Genomic DNA, 19,365 nt, shown 5'->3' with positions numbered 1-19,365 from the left:
TGAAAAATATGCAAATACAACCTGATTAATCAATTATCTGGTTGTCTGCATATTTATATTGTAAAATATCAGCTGCTTGACACATTATGTTGCCCTTTCTGAACTTTTTCGCTGCGCTCACTCGACAAAAAGCTTCATATCATAATCGGTACATATATTATTCACCTGTGTTAATATTTGATTGGTTGATCGGGACTATCCCACATGACATTGAACAAAACATTCAAGTGCTCCCCTCTGAACATTGAGTCTACCTCACTCACTGAAGGAAATGTGGATAATACAACGTTTCGACACTTTTTACACAGCCAATCATTTTAGTATCATGTTTAAGCTTATTTTAGGCATAAAATCAAACATACATAAACATATCATGCATAAACATGATTAAATAGTTATTTATTATTGTTCTATTTATGCCCTATATATATGTATGTATAAATCATGGGGATATGAGAAATTGAAAGTAAAAAAAAATATAATTATGGGAATTAAACAATTATTTCTTAGTTGGCAAAGGTGGATATGAAGAATGTTCACCCTGGTAAAGTCATATTTCCCTCAGGTTATTCCCTCCCGTTCTTGGGTGAACAAATATATCTCCCTTAGCAAGGAAAACAAAAGTATATGATCAGTGTTGTTTGGTTATGTTGTATGAATTTTTTCAACTTTTTATTCATACATATGTATGATCATGTATGTCTTCAACATCCAAGAACATGGTCAGTTTAAATAAAATGAAGGTGAAACACATATATCTTTCCACCATATTCATTGACAGAATGCTTAAACTCTGTGGCTCCTTTTACAAAAAATACTCGTAAGTCATACACATTTCAGTATAACTTACGATCAATTTTAGTCGTAAGATTTTTTTTGAAAAGAGTCGCTGATCTATTGAGTTCAAAGCATAGTTATATTTTGGTTAGCCATAAGTTAAATATCATGTTTTCTTTATATTCAATGAAAGTCACCAATTTTGTCTTTTTAAAATAACAATTCTAAAAATACTGTTTATTTTCTGTTCAGAAATCAGATTTTTCCTTGATAAACAAACTGCTCACAAAGAAGTAACTGTCACTGAAGATGGAACAACATTTACTAATAACCAGCAGGGAGTTGTACCAAAGTCATCGGTATTACACCCCAACAGGTAAACATCAGTGTTAAACATATATATATTATGAGTAATTTAAAATTGTTTTTAAAGATTTCATTAAAATATACATTACATGTATAAACAATGTTTTACATATGACAAAGGATTTAAATACAAACAAAAATCAGTTGTCCCCTCTGGTGGTGAATTGTCCATAAAACAGAAAAAAAGTTGAAATTAAAATTTCATATTGAAATAATGTTTTTATTTCATTTTTTTATTGACTTATACTTAATACAATAAAAGATGAGAAAAAAAGCAATTTCAATTTTATCACATTGTGGGATTTAACTTTGATTGTATTTTGATTTATTTCGTGCTGTAGGTAATACATGTACCAGTAAAATTATCCACACCAAAATAAAACATGCTCAGAAAATAATAAAACAAGTTGCTGTTTCTATATTTTCTATACTAATGGTGATCACTAGTCATTTAAAAATAGGGCATTAAATGGCTTCTTAAATTAAACACATATGGTACTGACAAAATTTTAAAAATTGAAAACACCAAAATCATATTACTTTTGATGCCCCCTGCAACAAAATGTCAAGGGGCATATTAATTTACTCCTGTCCGTTAGTCTATCCGTCCGTCCGGATTAGGATACATTGTTTGTCCGGCTATCTCCTCCTACAGTTTTGGAGGTACAACTTTAATATTTTATAGGATGTTCATACACATAATGGAGGTGTGCATGGCCACAGGATTTTGATTTCTTTTATAATATTCTGAAAATGACAGGTAGTTGGACTTAGTAATTTTTTTGGTCAGGAGGGGGCATCATTTGTGTCTTACAGATTTTTTTGGTACAAGCGACATAAAGAGATAATGGTAAGTCCGGCTATCTCCTCCTACAGTTTTGGAGATACAGCTTTAATATTTTGTAGGATGTTCATACACATAATGGAGGTGTGCATGGCCAGAGGATTTTAATTTTTTTTTTCAAATATTCTGAAAATGATAGGTAGTTGGACTTAGTAATTTTTTTGGTCAGGAGGGGGCATCATTTGTGTCTTACAGACAGTGTAACAACTTCAAGTTGTATGCCAATATCACTGTTTGTCAAATCTAAAATATGTGGAACTATACTCATGCATATGGCAGAGCAGAAAAGGGAAGGGGGTGCATTGTCCATATCTAGTTTTTTTGTAAAACATCCAAAATGTCCTATTTAATCATATATATATTTATATACTTTATACAGGAAAATTTAACATTTGCAAAAGATTTAGAAAAAAAAAATTTGTTCTAATATGGCGTTCTTCAAACGCTTTGAGTACACACCTGTGGTAAAATTTGAATATATTCATATGTCAGCTGATAGGCAAAGTCATGTTTTGTTTTGGCTGTTCCAATCCTACTCCCACCTCGTATGCTTTTTATAAATGATTTACCTCACGTCAGATGGTGTAAATGACGTCATTGAACGATGACGTAAGAATGTAAGGATTTTATGGGAAAATGTATGAATGGGAAACTGAAAGTCGTCAAAACATGAAAACATAAACGAATGATGGTAAGAATTTGTATAATGTCAATATCTTCTTAAATGAAAGTAAGATAGTCAATTAAATTCATCCAAATATGTCTCAGTATGTTATTGTATATCGTTTAAGAATGTCACTTCTTCATTTTTTTCGTCGTTTACGTCAATATTAAAAGTGTGTTAAAGTACGGGAAAGCAAACATTTCCTTTCACATTGAGCGCTTCGATCCCAAAGAATTGCTGTCTTTGTCCTATTAGAATAGAAATAATTCATGGGGGCTTGAATTTATATTTATTTTACCATTGGTTGGCCCTTTATGCTGATATGTTACCCCTCGCTGTCGCTCGTGTTAAAATATTTAACATAAACGGCCAACCTGTGGTAAAATCACAATAATTTCAAGCCCCCATGAATTATTTCTTAAAAACATTGTGATACAAAATTTGAAAATGTAATGAATATTATTACAGACACAAAAAGTTCAAAGGTGCACGTGGAACACATGTTTTTACACAGCCTGGGAGATATTTTTATGAAGTTATCCTTGAGATGAAAGTTGTAGCACCACTGCAGCTAAACAACATCGCCTTTGAAATTGGTATTGCCAGAAAGTCATCTATAGATAACAAGAAGTATATCGAAGGTCAACCATATGCATGGTCAATGATAGGAGCTCACCATCCAGCATGTGATGCAGTGTGTGTCCATGTGGTCAGAGATAGGAAAGTTCTTCTCCATAAAGTTCTTGTAAAGAACCAGGTAGACGAGGAATGTCGTATAGTTCTGGGTTTCCTGCTGAATACAGATGCTGGTACATGGGAAATCTATAACAGTGAGGAAGGAGAAAAACTGTGTATTGTGCACAATGTAAATTGTGAAGAGCCTTTGTTTCCAGTTGTTTCTGGTTACAATTCTTCACAGGTTCAGGTTACTGCTAACTTTATAACAGGCCATCAAAATGCCCCTGAAGAAGAGTGATTGCTACAATGAACATGTACATTGTATTTCAATTTTTATTGTTTTTGTCTTGTTTTAATTGTAAATATTTATTTTACTTATGTAATACTGGAGTATAAATGACAAATTAGTATATATATAAATATATTAGAAAATATAATTTTATTTAGTTCATTAATGTATAATTGAATGATAGAACACAAAAAAAACACACATAGAATTACATGGTAATAAATGATTATGATGATGCAATGTCATGAACTGAATTGTTGCTATGTTACCACATAGTTATGTTCATAAACTGCCTGAAAAGTCTCATTAGCTTTAATTTTGTTTTTAAATATAAAAAAAAGTAAACAAAATAAAATCCTTTTTTAACATGTGAAATAAAACAGATATAAGGTTAATATAAGAAGACATCAAGTAGTCAACAAGGGATCCTTGAGTATAGACTAGAGTCTGTAAATTGTTATCTTTTCTTCAGTGATAACTAATGATTTTTTTCAGAAGTTTTATGTTGTACAGAAATATCTTTTATTACATGTAATATCAATTGATTTATATATTGGTATCAAACATATTTAATATTTATTACTTCCAGTATTTTCTTTATTTACATAGAGGAATTGTGATATCCATTTGTAGATATTTGTAAAATCTGAATTATCAGTGTAAAAATATAATTATGTTTATTTTTAAGAAATTTTGTTTTTTGCAAATGATAGACATACTATTATAACAAAAGGCTACAATACAATATTGATTTCCCATATTGAAAGTTGAAATACTTATTATTCTAGTACAGTTTTGATTATTTTTGTATTTGTTTGTTTTGAAATGATCTTTTTCTAGAATTAACAACATTGTTAAGACTTTATCATCAGTTTAAGAGATTTAATGCATTTTAAAGGAACTACCAAGACATAAAAATTCTAATTTTAGTCAGATTTTGATGTATTTGTTTCTTTTTCTTTCCTGTGGTTTCTTCCTAAATAAATGTGCTACCTGTTCTTTTGAAACCTTTTCCTTATGTCTTTAATCTCAAGGATGATTGGGGTATAGAAGAATGGTCATCTCTTGGTTTTCTTCTGACCGACAGTTTAAACCATTCCCAAAGTTTGGTGTGCATTTGGCTGTACTTGATGTATAAATTCACAGCCACATCCAATTCAAATTTACCGACCTATCCTCCTGGTGGACTATATTGCAGGACTAACCTATTGTATTTATTGTTATCTTGTTCTCATCCTGAACATACATGAAATATTCAAAACTGGATAATAAACAAACAACAATGAATCAATCAATCATTATGTCTTTTTTGTTTAAATAAGACCTTTTTGACCTGCTTCAATCTTATCATGGTGTGCTATGTTACTATTTCTATATGACTTGAATTTTATTACTGTCAATTATTGTTTGAGTGTGTTGTTATCTGTCTGTAGACAGAATGGTCTTTAGCCACATTTATTTACATTATAGATCACTGATCACTGAAATTTAAACAATGGTTAGTTGCACTAAACAAAGAATGTAAAAAATATATTACTGTGTTAAGGATTTCTCTGTCTTCTATATCTGGCACACAACACTGTCAAATACAATACTATGTTTCCATGTTAACATGTTGTGACATTGTCCCATGTTAAATCAGCTAAGCCCTTTACTGATACATGAAGGAATTGAAGTTCATGAATGTTTTATTGTCCCCCAGCGCAATGCATTGCGGGGGACATAGAAATACTGGGCGTCCGTCTGTCTGTCCAGTCTTGTTAGCGCTCTCATGTGTACAATTCTTGCCACATTTATATGAAATTTATATCATAGGGTTATATTAGCAATGTCTTAGACGAGTTCGAAAATCAGTCCCGATCAATTATTTTTCAAAGAATTATGCCCCTTGGAAACATTAATTATATGGAAACTTGCATTGTTAGCAGTCTCATTTGTTCAATTCTTGACAAATTTTATGAAACTTATATCATAGGTTGATATTAGCAATGTCTTAGACGAGTTCGAAAATCAGTGCAGATCAATTATTTTTAAAAGAGTTATGCCCTTTGGAAACATTAATTATATGGAAAATTGCATTGTTAGCGCTCTAATATGTACAATTCTATCCAGATTTTTATGAAATTTATATTATAGGTTTATATCATCAATGTCTTTGACGAGTTTGAAAATCAGTGCTGATCAATTATTTTTAAAAGAGTTATGACCCTTGGAAATATAAATTATAATGAAAATCACATTGCATTTGCTTTGAATCCTTCATTTCTCTCAGATATTAATAAAAAGTCGTATAGAACAAAAAAAAGTGCTTATTTTAGTTATTGCCCTTGTACCTTGGATAGATAGAAGATATGCAACGCGGGGCACATTGGAACTCTGTTCTTTTTTATGCCCCCGCCGTTCTCTAACCTTAGTTTGCCTTAACCAAATGTTATGAACCTTATACACAATGCTTATTACCACATATTTCAGATCAAGTTTGAATTTGGGTGGCGTCACTTTACCGTTCTAGAGTTATGCCCCTTTACAAATGGAAAAATTACTGAATTTTTAGTTTTCGTTCTCTTACTTTAGTTTGCCTCAACCAAATTTAATGAAACTTATACACAATGCTTATTACCACAAAACTCAGATCAAGTACAAATTTGGGTGGCGTCACTTTTACTGTTCTTAAGTTATGTCCCTTTATAATGTTATATGCAAGCGGGGGCATCATCAGTGTCCCATGGACACATTCCCCATTTATTTCTTTGTTGTATTTCTCTTTTTGAATGTCTATTTTCTTAGTTGAGTTGGTGTGGGCTGTATTATTGTCCAAAATATTTGTTTATTCCTTTTATCCTTTTTAAGAATTATGAATATTTATATATTTGTTGTTATTCTCTAATTTTCTTTGTTTGTACATAATAAGTCATGTATGTAATCTCATAGTTGGAGTTGTTTAAAAAAAGGGTTTTAACATAGTTGCCAACATCTATAAATGAGAAATCATTTCATATCATGACAGCATGTACAAATTTGTGCCATGCTTTTTTTGTTTTAAAAATCATGTTTAAGTTCACTTATTAGTCTTTTTGTAAACTGTAATTATTATCCACAGTTTGGCAAATTTTAGACCAACAGATCTTGAAGGATTTAAGTGACAATAATAGAATTAATTAAATTTAAATGATATCAAAAGCTATTAAAGTGAAATTGATGATCTGCAACAAACATTAGATAGGTAACTTGGATTTGATAGACTTTTCATCAAGGGTATTGCACCTGAGCGGGAGATAAAATAGGCCTACTGATGCTCAATGTGAACAGCAACAAGTTTCAAGTAATATTTTAGCTTTTTATAGATCAATTTATATCATTTTTGAAGGAAGAAGAAATTTAATGCAAAAGGCTGTAGAAAGCTTTTTTTGCCCTTTGTCAAATTTCTTTTTATTCACGTCAAACTGTTGTTTTCAAGCTTTAATTTGATAGATGCAAAAGTAACACCTTTGGGTTCTAAAAGACAACTTCTGGTCTGTCGTAATTTCCAACTTTTGCAACTGCTTTCAGACCACTGGACATCTTCTCAAAAGGATTTGTAAAACTTTGTGGTGGAAACTGATTAGAGACCTCAACATTTTAATTAACAACAATAGATTATTAATAAACAAACTAAAACATAAAATCAAAAAACTGCATTATCAAATTATAAAAACAAACAATATTTAGTATGATAATGTGTCGTGGAAGGCATGTACCTGATGTGTGATGAAAAAAAGGTGTGTAAACAGTTGAAAAAGCAAATAATACACATGAATAGCATGAGAGTTGTCAATTATGGATTTGAGTCAAATATAGACTGGCTGTAAGATTGGCAAGGCAAAGCAAGCATTTCAGTCTGTTATTATTATGTATTTAAACTTATTTAATTTTACTTTTATAACCTGACCTAACATACTTATGCTACAGATAGCCACATTCTTCTAACAGTGTATTGTATTTTGTTGATTAGCTCCAGTTATATTGCTGTATAATTGTCTGAACTAACTGAATTTAAATGAAGAATATTTATAATTTTCCTGTTCATCTTATACCTTTGTTCAAAAATTGTTGCAACACCAGTGATTGTGATAAAATAAAGGTTTGTTGTCTTTATTACACATGTTTCAAAATTTCAATAATAAAAAAAAAATATCAATTGGATTTTGCAGAAGATGATAACAATTATAGATCAGAAAGTGCTGATCAAGTAGCTCTTTGCAAGAATATTTTAAAAACAAAACTTTTTAAATTTGTGTTTATTAACTTGTGAATTCATCCTTCCATGAATGTATATGATTTTAAAAATAAACAATTGAACATTTTGTTTTTTCTTTAAGTCTCATTCAAAATTTTCATCATTAGGTTTAAAACCCTTGCACACACATCACTCAGGAAAACCTAATACATGTACAGAGAAAGCCAAATAGATACCTTTATGTCTATAGTGATAATGGAGACAGAACTCCAGTTAAAGTTTAAAATATTATCAGCTCCCTGCAGTGGGACCATTTACAAAATAGGAGAAATAAACCCTATCTTATTATGTTGTGTGAAATTAATGATAGATGAAAAAATGGAAAAATGTCACAATAAAATCTAGTAGTTTAATATCAATACAAAAATATATTTCTGTCTTATAGAAAAGGTCAAAGAAACCATTCATTTTACCTTTACTTCATCAATAATTTGTATGATCCATCTACAGTGGTAGGGGCCTAGGGGTTATAGTGTTTCTGGCCTGTGTGTTTGTCTGTTCGTTCTTGCAACAGGTTAAACCTATGGTTTCGACCAAGGAGGTTGTGTCAACATCTACTTTGTGCTTATATATAGATAGTACACATGTTCATTATACACTGTAATATGAAATATGCCAAATAAGGGGTTTGATACAGATTTCACAGTTCACTCAACATGGAAATGTGAAAAAGGGCATTATGTCCTATGGACCCCGTTAATTTCCTTTGTCACAATGCTTATGTTATTACGTCACATCACAGTAAGATCCATTTTTGATTCAGCCATGCTGGATCTATGGGATCACTCTGGTTTTGGAGATGGTGCAGAATACCAAGTTGAAGACATATCATGAAATTAATTATATGTTTTTATGCTTTGCAGAAACTTTCTACACCATTTTAATCTTCAACTGCAAACTTTTGACATGTTATTTGCCCTTAAATCAAAAAAAGATTAGTCGAATAGTGACTTTATTTTAGATATACACTTGCATATAGTTCCTTTCTAAATCAAAATTTATGATGATTTACTATTTATGAATTAATTTGAAGAAGTATTTGTACATCAATTGAATCAATTGATAAGAATTTTGAAAGTATTATATTAGTATCTTGTGCTTGTGTAAATTATTGTTCAATGAAATGTTGGTCAACATGCGTATTAATATATCTTAAGTTGATTCCCACACTTTTTTGAAATGGTATTACTCCAATTCTTTCCATAGGCAAGTAAGAGTCAGAATGGTTATTAACTGTCATGATTTTCAAATAAGTATTAATTAGAAACAACCCCAGGATTAATTCAAAACAGTTAATATCTCATGACCTGTTACATAATTAAATAGACACAATTTATTACACACCTAACTGAATACACACATTCTCAGTGACCTCAATTGTTAACCTACAAATGTATTATTTATTTTGATCTACACTACATTGAAATATTCTGTTAATTTTGCTAGCTGGCTGAATGATTAATCTGATGTGTTTTTTTTCAAAGAAAATACTTAAAATGAAAAAAATATGTATAAAAAATGCAAGCAAATTTTATTTTACTTGTAAAATCAGTGCCAATATCATCTGACATAGGTCAATAATCAAGTTCTAATTAATTAGTTTACAATTATCAGAAATTTGGGCGTATTGCGTTTCCGCTAATTTTTCAAAGTTCCTATACTACGTTTCCCGAAACTTAAAAGTATACGTTTCCAGAAATTGTATTTATTACTTTTCCGGAAATTTACCTGGTAGTAAATTATAAATATTTGAGTATATGTTAGATTAATTATTTATTTTATATCAAAATGTGGGATCTGCTAATTGATTTGTGCACTACCCGAAGACTAACTCTCAATCCCGAAGCAGTTCATATTGACTTTGAATGTGCAATGCATACTGCTTTATCAAAAACATGTCATGCTGCTACAATCAGTTGCTGGTAGGTTTAATTTCATTTTGGACAAAGTTGGTGGCCTAAAATTCAGTAAAAAGGTCTTAGTGCCGATTACAAGGACAGAAATTTGGATTTTGGAAAATGGCTGACACATTTCTTTGGTTTGGCTTACTGGAGGAAAAGGAGAAGATGGACTTCCTTGTTGAACAAAACACAAAACTTGTAAACGGTGTAAACTTTGTACGACGTGTTGGCCACAAATATTCTGCCAGAACTGATTTATGAACTCATGTCGGCAAGATATATCTGATTAGTGCTGACTTTTAAACATATGTTTTAATCCATTTTAATGATGAATTTTACTTGCATGCTATGATGACCTAGATTCAGATTCAATATTAACTTAATAGATATTTAATTCAAATTTTTGCGGTCGTATATTGGTATGACGTTGGCGCCATCGTCGTTGTCGTCCGGCGTCGTCGGAAGACGCATTGGTTTTTGACTCTAACTTTAGTTTAAGTGAATGGATCTCTATGAAATTTTACCATAAGGTTCAATACCACAAAAGGAAGGTTGGGATTGATTTTGGGGGTTATGGTACCAACAGTTAAGGAATTAGGGGCCAAAAAGGGGCCAAAAATAAGCATTTTTGTAACTTCCAGACATAACTTGTGTGTTAGTGTATGGATCTCTCTGACATTGTACCACAAGGTTCCATATCACACAGGGAATGCTGGGATTGATTTTGGGAGTAATTGCCTCAAAATATTAGGAATTAGGGGCCAAAAAAGGGGCAAAAAACAAGCATTTTTCTAGTTTCATGACAATAACTTGTGTGTAAGTGTATGGATCTTTCTGAAATTGTACTACAAGGTTCCATATCACAAAAGGAAAGCTGGAATTGAGTTTGGGGGTAATTGCCCAAAACGTTTAGGAATTAGGGGCCAAAAATAAGCATTTTTCTAGTTTCCAGACAATAACTTGTGTTCAAGTGTATGGATCTCTCTGAAATTGTACTGCAAGGTACCATACCACAAAGGGAAGGCTGGGATTGATTTTGGGGGTAATTGCTTCAAAATTTTAGGAATTAGGGGCAAAAAACAAGCATTTTTCTAGTTTCAGGACAATAACTTGTGTGCAAGTGTATGGATCTTTATGAAATTGTACTACAAGGTTCCATATCACAAAGGGAAAGCTTGGTTTGAGTTTGGGGGTAATTGCCGTAAACATTTAGGAATTTGGGGCCAAAAAGGGGCCAAAAAAACAAGCATTTTTCTAGTTTCCAGACAATAACTTGTGTTCAAGTGTATGGATCTCTCTGAAATTGTACTGCAGGTACCATACCACAAAGGGAAGGCTGGGATTGAGTTTGGGGGTGATGAATCATAAGGGGGTTCAAAAAATTTGGGGGGGGGGGATTTTTTTTTCATTCAAATTTTCCATTTTAAATTAGTTATTTCTGATTAATATATAAAAGCAAATAATAATGATATGGTTTGAATTTAAAGATTTTAAGTTCTTAGACCACATTCATTCTGTGTCAGTCGGAAACCTGTGCTGAGTCAAATATTTAATCACAATCCAAATTCAGTGCTGTATCAAGCTTGAATGTTGTGTCCATACTTGCCCCAACTGTTCAGGGTTCGACCTCTGCGGTCGTATCAAGCTGCGCCCAGCGGGGCATTTTATTATTTTTACTTTGCTTTCGTTCAACAAGTATTCCTTAATTATTTTCCCGGAAAAGTAATAATTTATTTTTTCCGGAATCGTAACTATTTTCCCGGAAAAGTAAGGTATTTATTAGCGGAAACGTAGACTTTTTTTCCCGGAAACGTCATATTTTTTTCGCGGAAAAGTAATGCCAATTTCCGGAAACGTAAAACGCCCAGAAATTTGGCTGAAATATTAAACAAAATTGCATAACTCTTACCTGAGCATTTTTTTTTTTTTTTAATTTATTTGTTTGTTTTACAATTATATCCCATTATATTGCTATTTAACAGTAATTGGAAATATCTCAGCATTAGGTATTTGTACATTCAGATTTGAATACAGGAAATGTATTTTTTCTTAATGAAGAATGAACACCAATTTAGATAAAAAATAGTTATTTTTTTTTATTTATGTTGTTGAGAAAGTGCATTTATAAGGCCTCTTTCTGGAAATTATTAAACCTGTCATTATTAATGGCATATAAGAATATATTTCTTGTTTGACGATTTTCCTATCCATTCTTATCAAAAATAAAATCTGACAGAGTCTAAAATTGAAAGATCAGTATATATATATCTATATTTGCATCAATATTGCGAAATCCCCTACCTTTGGACAATAACATAGAAATTTTACCGTAAGATTGGAAATGAAAAGAGAAAAAAAATTAGAAAAAAAGTATGGTCAGATAGAATATGAGACTAGCTATGAATATGGATGGATCACAACATCAACGATGCTTTGATTTGATGACGTTTACAGTCATAAAAATTAAGAGCAAGATTATCGTACTAAAGACTCAGAAGTCAACCAATCAAAATACTGGATTTGGTGTTTCGAGCACAAATTTTGTAGTCAAGTTTTATGACCGAGAGCCCAGGTCAACCGGTGTAACCCATTGTTTGGTATGCTGAATCTTAACATGTATTATTAGATTTTTATACGCCCGTTTACGGGACGTATTATGGTATACCGTTGACCGTCCGTCCGTCCGTCGTCAACATGTCTGACATTAACTCAAAAACGCTTTTACCAATATGTATGAAACTTTGGTGAATTGTTTATATTTATTGACGTGAGCTCCCTTTCGTTTTTTATAAATTTCGGATTTACCGTTTCCGAATTTTGGAGTTTTATTCATTAAAAAAGGGGGGATTTTCCAGTTTTCGGACAATAACTCAAAAACAATTTCATCAATTTGCAAGAAACTTTGGTGAATTGTTTAATGCTATCGACATGAGCTCCCTTTTGATTTTTATAAATTTTAGACTATACGTTTCTGATTTATGGGGTTTTATCCGTTGCAAAAACGTATGAAACTTTGGTAAATTGTTTATATCTATTGTTGTAAGCTCCCTTGTGATTTTTATAAATTTTAGATTTTATGTTTCCGAGTTACAAGATTTTATTCATAAAAAAGGGGTGATTTTCAAGTTTTTGGACAATATCCTTAAAGTGCTTAGAGCAGTTTTCATTAAACTTTGATGACTGATTTATATCTATTAAGATAACCTCCCTTTAGTTTTTTTTTTATAAATTTCTAATATAACATTGAGAAGTTATTGAACTTTATTTGTTTATAGTCTGACAACAGATTTACTAGTATTGCGCAACAGTACAGTGTATTGCACAACAGAAAGAAATCTTTAATTGAATATAAATTCAATTCATATAACCAATTTCAAGTTCTTTGACTACATTTATTCAGAAACCTATAATATGTCAAATATTTAATTACAATCCAAATTCAGACCTGTATCAAGCTTGAATATTGTGTCCATTTTTGCCCCAAATGTTCAGGGTTGGACCTCTGCGGGCGTATCCAGTTGCGCTCAGCGAAGCAGTTTATTGATTTTGGACCCAGTTTTCAAGTTGGTCCAAATTGGGGTCCAAAATTCCTGATCCTGATCGTAGGGTAAAACATTGGTACTACTTGTCTTATGGTACTATTAATTTCATCTTAATCTGGTGCTCTAATTTCTTTAAGTAGTATCTCGCGGTACTTTGGTATACTTTTTAGGCGCAGGATCGGGATTCAGGGCTTGCTAAATGTCGAAATCGCCCTGTACTTTCTAAATATTATTGTATAATATGTGCTGTTCTTTCGTAGGTCTCTTTTGATGTTGGTGCCAGTAGTGTTTTCATATCTGTCGGGATGTTTAATGTGTCCAACTGTCTCATCATTTCTTTTCTTTCTTGTTGGTATCGTGTGCAGTTGAATAAGTAATATTCCGTATTTTCTTCTTCACCACATTCACAATATATATATGGCGTGAGGGATTGACCTATTTGATGGCGGTACTTATTTAGCCTATTATAGCCTGTTCTTGATTCTGATAGAATTCTTCCTGTTTCAGGATTCGGTTAATCAAGTTGGACAACCTCACCAACAATAGGTTCCAGCTCATACAGTTGTCTACCAGTATCTCTTATGGTCCATCTACTCTGCCATTTCATTTTTGTTGACATCCTGACTGTGCTTCTAACATCTGACATCGTTATAACATTGTATTGGTCATTTAAGTTTGATGCCTCCTTTGTTGCATCTTTTTCCAACTGGTACGCTATCTCGTTCCCTGCTATATTAGCATGGCCTGGGATCCAAGATAGGGTTGTGGATATGCCGTGTCTTAGGAGTGTCCCCATACTTTCCTTAATGTCTGTAATGGTGTCGATGTAAAATTAAACTTCGTTTGATTTCAACGAAAATTGAATGTATGGTGTTCTTTGATATACTGAATCTAACCGTGTATTAAAATTTTGGATTTTGGGCCCCGTTATCAATTTGGTCCACATTGAGGTCCAAAGGGTCCAAAATTAAACGTTGTTTGATTTCATCAAAAATTAAATTCTTTTGATTCTTTGATATGCTGAATCTAACCATGTATTAAGATTTTGGATATTGGACCATAATATGTAAATGTTCAATTTCAAATTTGTAAGTTCTTAGATCAAATTCATTCTTTGTCAACCTATGTTGTATCAAATATTCAATCATAATCCAAATTCAGAGCTATATCAAGCTTGAATGTTGTGTCTATACTTGCCCCAACTGTTCAGGGTTCGACTTGATATCCAAATTCAAATCCGTATAAAAAACGGCACTCATAATCTGAACCTTCTTCATTATTTATAAGGTACAAGGATTTAAAATATGTCAATTTAGATGTTCGGCGTCTTTCTTGAACTTTGACTTATTTAGAGTTAATATCAAATCTGATCCAACATGTCAATGTTGGTCGGATATTGAGGATATTACCCAATTCTTTTCTGTCCCTCCATTTAAAGAAAGAGCTACCATGTCTAATAATCTCAACTTCCCGAAGGTAAAAGAGAGGCGAAAGATACCAAAGGGACATTCAAACTCACAAATCGAAAATAAACTGACAACGCCATGACTAAAAAAAAAGGCCAACAGACAAACAATAGTACACAAAACACAACATAGAAAACTAAAGACTGAGCAACACGAACCCCAACAAAACTGGGGTGATACCAATTTAGATATAGAACTCTGCTTTGGAGAAAGGCTTATTTCCTATGACTAAAACGTTAAAATTGTCCAATAACTTTTAAGTTTTAAAAAGAGATACAAAAAAATCATCATCATCGTTGTCATTGTTATCATCATCAAATTTCCATAACTTGTGAATTTCACTTTCAAGAAAAGAAAACACCGAAGGGACATCGAAATATATTCGCGTTAAACGAGATTTCGAATCATCCGAGTTCGAAATCAATTGAAGCTACAGGAATCCTGTCGGATCTGACAAAATAACTCGACTGATCCGGGTTTTCGACACAACCGAATTCGAGGCAACGAGGTTCGACTGTATTAATTTATCTTATAACCTGCATGATCACATACAAATAAACATTCAAAACAGAAATGAATTCTACAGAAAACCAGACTCTATCATTTACCAGAAGGAACCTTAAAATAAACTCAATGGTACATACCGAACACTTACTAGACAAATACTTGAATGCTGTTGCGCTGTCTGGGATCCTTTATATACAAATGAGAACATCAACTCAATAGAAAAAGGTCAGAAGGCGTGCAGCAAAATATGTATTTTCTAAACATTCTCACATTGAAAGTGCTTTAACATTAATATTTTTTAACATGCCCAACATCTTTAAAGTTTTTATGGCAATGCTGTTTATAAAGCATTAAATTTAAATACGATCCATGTAGTCTTATTGATGACTTGTATAAACTCATTCTAAAAGCATATCAGTTTAACAATTTTGAAAATTGTCTTCTTATGTACTAATATTAAATTTTGTTATTAATAAATAGTTAATAAATGAAAACATAATTAAATATGTATTGCTATACACTTATGAACACTTATGACCCTACATCGTACTTATACTTTGGCATTGCACAAGGTCATGCTTTACTCAGACTTTGTATGCCGTCTGTACACTTTTATATGTTGGATGTGTAGTGCTTGATATTATTTAGTCCAGGAAAACATGACTTATTTATTAGTTGCAATTGGCGTTGAAATAGCTTTCAGTAACCGCACTCTTGGATCGATATGTTGTGTCTTTTTGCTAGTTAATTGTTGTGCTCTGTGTCGAACTAATGAGTCAAGCCTTTTCCAACGTTTACAGTTTGTTCTTAAGTTGTGCTGTTACACCACTGCCCCAGGTAACAATGATGGTTTAGTTAACGCGCCATATTGTATATACGTGCCTATCCTAAGTCATGAATCTGTTTTAATTTAGTGGTTGTCGATTGCTATCTGTCATACTTGTTTTTGTTGTTGTTTTATCCTAAATCAGGCTGTGGTTTTCTTGGTTGTATTGTTTTACATTTTTTCTAGTCGAGGACTTTTATAATTTCCTTTACTGTATAGGTTTTGCAAATTATTAAAGGTACTTCGGTTGCCTATAGTTGCTTCCAACATCAACGTCATTTGATCTATGATGGGTAGTCTCATTGGCAATGATACCAATAACCACATCTTTTTTTCCCATTAACACACTCTTAGAAGATTAAATTTATGTATCTTGCATTAAAATCACCAACAACAAAATTGCAATCCCACATGATGTTATTTTTAGGCCAGCAGCAAGTGTACTCACGAACAAACAAAGACGGCTACAAGTTCTCTTTTTCTGCCACACAATGAAAGTTTAGAAACAATTACCTGAACCAATAGCCTCATAATTCATATCTTGTTTTTATCTTATAACAATTAGTATTATATATTAACAAGAAATGATTGTAACAGGATGCTGTTACGAAGTCTCCCAAACGAAGCTCCCATAATTCGTAATTCCCAGGGTCGCCTGACATTGGGCAACGTCCAGTGAAAATTGGTTTGGTCCAGTAAAGTTATATGCATTAGTGATGCCTGGGGACTAACCTTGTATATCATTCAAATCATCTTGGCATGACAAACCAGAATATATATGGTTTAGGGGTGGGGATCTCGACCATTTACAAGATACTAGAACATTGGGGATGGGGAGGAACCCCTGGGGACTGGCCCTATACGTCATTCAAATGTTCATTACATGACGAACAGGAATATATATGGTTTAGGGGTGGGGATCTCAACCATTTACAAGATATTAGAACTTTCTCAAATGGCAGGGGGTACGGATGACCCCTGGGGAATAACCCTGTATATCATTCAAACCATCTTAGCATGACAAACCAGAATATATATGGTTTAGGGGTGGGGATCTTGACCACTTAGAAGATATTTGAACTTTCTTAAATGGCAGGGGGTGGGGGTGACCCCTGGGGACTAACCCTGTATAACATTTGATGTGCTTTATTATGACAAACCAGAATATATATGGTTTAGGGGTGGGGATCTCGACCATTTACAAGATATTAGAACTTTCTCAAATGGCAGGGGATCGGGATGACCCCTGGGGACTAACCCTGTATTTCATTTGATGTGCTTTATCATGACAAACCAGAATATATATGGTTTAGGGGTGGGGATCTCAACCATTTACAAGATATTAGAACTTTCTCAAATGGCAGGGGGTCGGGATGACCCCTGGGGACTAACCCTGTATATCATTCCAACCATCTTAGCATGACAAACCAGAATATATATGGTTTAGGGGTGGGGATCTTGACCACTTACAAGATATTAGAACTTTCTTAAATGGCAGGGGGTGGGGGTGACCCTTGGGGACTAACCCTGTATTTCATTTGATGTGCTTTATCATGACAAACCAGAATATATATGGTTTAGGGGTGGGGATCTCGACCATTTACAAGATATTAGAACTTTCTCAAATGGCAGGGGGTCGGGATGACCCCTGGGGACTAACCCTGTTTATCATTCAAACCATCTTAGCATTACAAACCAGAATATATATGGTTTAGGGGTGGGGATCTTGACCACTTAGAAGATATTAGAACTTTCTTAAATGGCAGGGGGTGGGGGTGACCCCTGGGGACTCACCCTGTATTACATTTGATGTGCTTTATCATGACAAACCAGAATATATATGGTTTAGGGGTGGGGATCTCGACCATTTACAAGATATTAGAACTTTCTCAAATGGCAGGGGGTCGGGATGACCCCTGGGGACTAACCCTGTATATCATTCAAACCATCTTAGCATGACAAACCAGAATATATATGGTTTAGGGGTGGGGATCTTGACCACTTACAAGATATTAGAACTTTCTTAAATGGCAGGGGGTGGGGGTGACCCCTGGGGACTAACCCTGTATTTCATTTGATGTGCTTTATCATGACAAACCAGAATATATATGGTTTAGGGGTGGGGATCTCGACCATTTACAAGATATTAGAACTTTCTCAAATGGCAGGGGGTCGGGATGACCCCTGGGGACTAACCCTGTATATCATTCAAACCATCTTAGCATGACAAACCAGAATATATATGGTTTAGGGGTGGGGATCTTGACCACTTAGAAGATATTAGAACTTTCTTAAATGGCAGGGGGTGGGGGTGACCCCTGGGGACTTACCCTGTATTTCATTTAATGGGCTTTATCATTTAGAACATTTTCAATTAAAAAGATTGTGTCTATCACAAACGGTTTTCAATTTATAATCATTTTAAAATTTTAAAAAATAAAATCCCATAGGGTTCTATAGTAAAACCCTCTTTTCTTTTTGCCCCTCAAAGTACCCCTTTATAAACCCCATTGCACAAACAAAACCCTGATTGCACCACTAGACATGTTAGTCTAACATATTGTGAAACCCTAAGTTAATCTGACAAGCGGTTTTGGAGAACGGGTGCGGACAAGTTCAAATTTAAAAGCGGCGGAAGAAGAAGAAGAAGAAGAAGAAGAAGAAGAAGAAGAAGAAGAAGAAGAAGAAGAAGAATAATAATAATAATAATAAGAACTGAGCAAAAACAATAAGTCTTCCCAAACTTCGTTTGGGAGACTTAATAAAAGTAGGTGAATACAAATCTAAAACAAAACTTATTTCACTGGTATTTTTTTCAGTCACGTCCATGTTTTGGGTTATGTAAAGACTTTATCCTGTCCAATCTACCGCTGCTGAGCCGAAATTTACGTAAGTAATGATTTTTGTTACTCATTTTGTTGCAATAAATGTTGACCTTTTCATATTTAAGCTAGATTTCACAGATTCATCAGGCAATCGTTTAATATTTTATACTCTTTTAAATGGGATGGACTTGCTGAAAATTAAATTCTTCATGATTTTCAGAAGTTTGTTCTGCTTTCGTGTTTTTTGTTAGACTACAAGTAAATCCTACACGTGGGATCAATATTTATTGATTTTACTGTGAAGAAACAAATAAGATCAAACCTCTTCAAATATACAAAAGATAAAAGATATAATCAAAACAGAAATATAGTAATAAGATGGTATAAAGATACGTACAAACACA

The 19,365-nt window shown here is 33.0% G+C and overlaps 1 protein-coding gene and 1 long non-coding RNA gene across 3 annotated transcripts in view; one reads left to right on the top strand and one right to left on the bottom strand.

Annotated features, from left to right (window-relative positions):
* Positions 1–6,268, bottom strand: part of LOC127730563 (uncharacterized) — a 345,980-nt gene extending 339,712 nt beyond the window's left edge. The window contains exon 1 of the long non-coding RNA XR_007995154.1: positions 6,123–6,268. This is a non-coding gene — a long non-coding RNA (uncharacterized LOC127730563). The remainder of the gene's footprint in view (positions 1–6,122) is intronic.
* The window catches only part of LOC127730541 (E3 ubiquitin-protein ligase TRIM71-like), a 34,784-nt gene extending 26,823 nt beyond the window's left edge, over positions 1–7,961 (top strand). For both annotated transcript variants that reach the window (XM_052238978.1, XM_052238977.1), the window contains exons 5-6: positions 1,030–1,153; positions 3,120–7,961. In XM_052238978.1, the coding sequence (XP_052094938.1) occupies positions 1,030–1,153; positions 3,120–3,627 (632 nt within the window). In that variant the 3' untranslated portion in view covers positions 3,628–7,961. The remainder of the gene's footprint in view (positions 1–1,029; positions 1,154–3,119) is intronic.
* Positions 7,962–19,365: the final 11,404 nt, after the last annotated feature.

The sequence above is a fragment of the Mytilus californianus genome, unplaced genomic scaffold (genome assembly GCF_021869535.1).
Source record: "Mytilus californianus isolate M0D057914Y unplaced genomic scaffold, xbMytCali1.0.p SCAF_2, whole genome shotgun sequence".
Taxonomy (NCBI): Eukaryota; Metazoa; Mollusca; class Bivalvia; order Mytilida; family Mytilidae; genus Mytilus; species Mytilus californianus.
The sequence above is the reverse complement of the archived record's forward strand: the minus strand, read 5'-3'. Positions and strand labels throughout refer to the sequence as shown.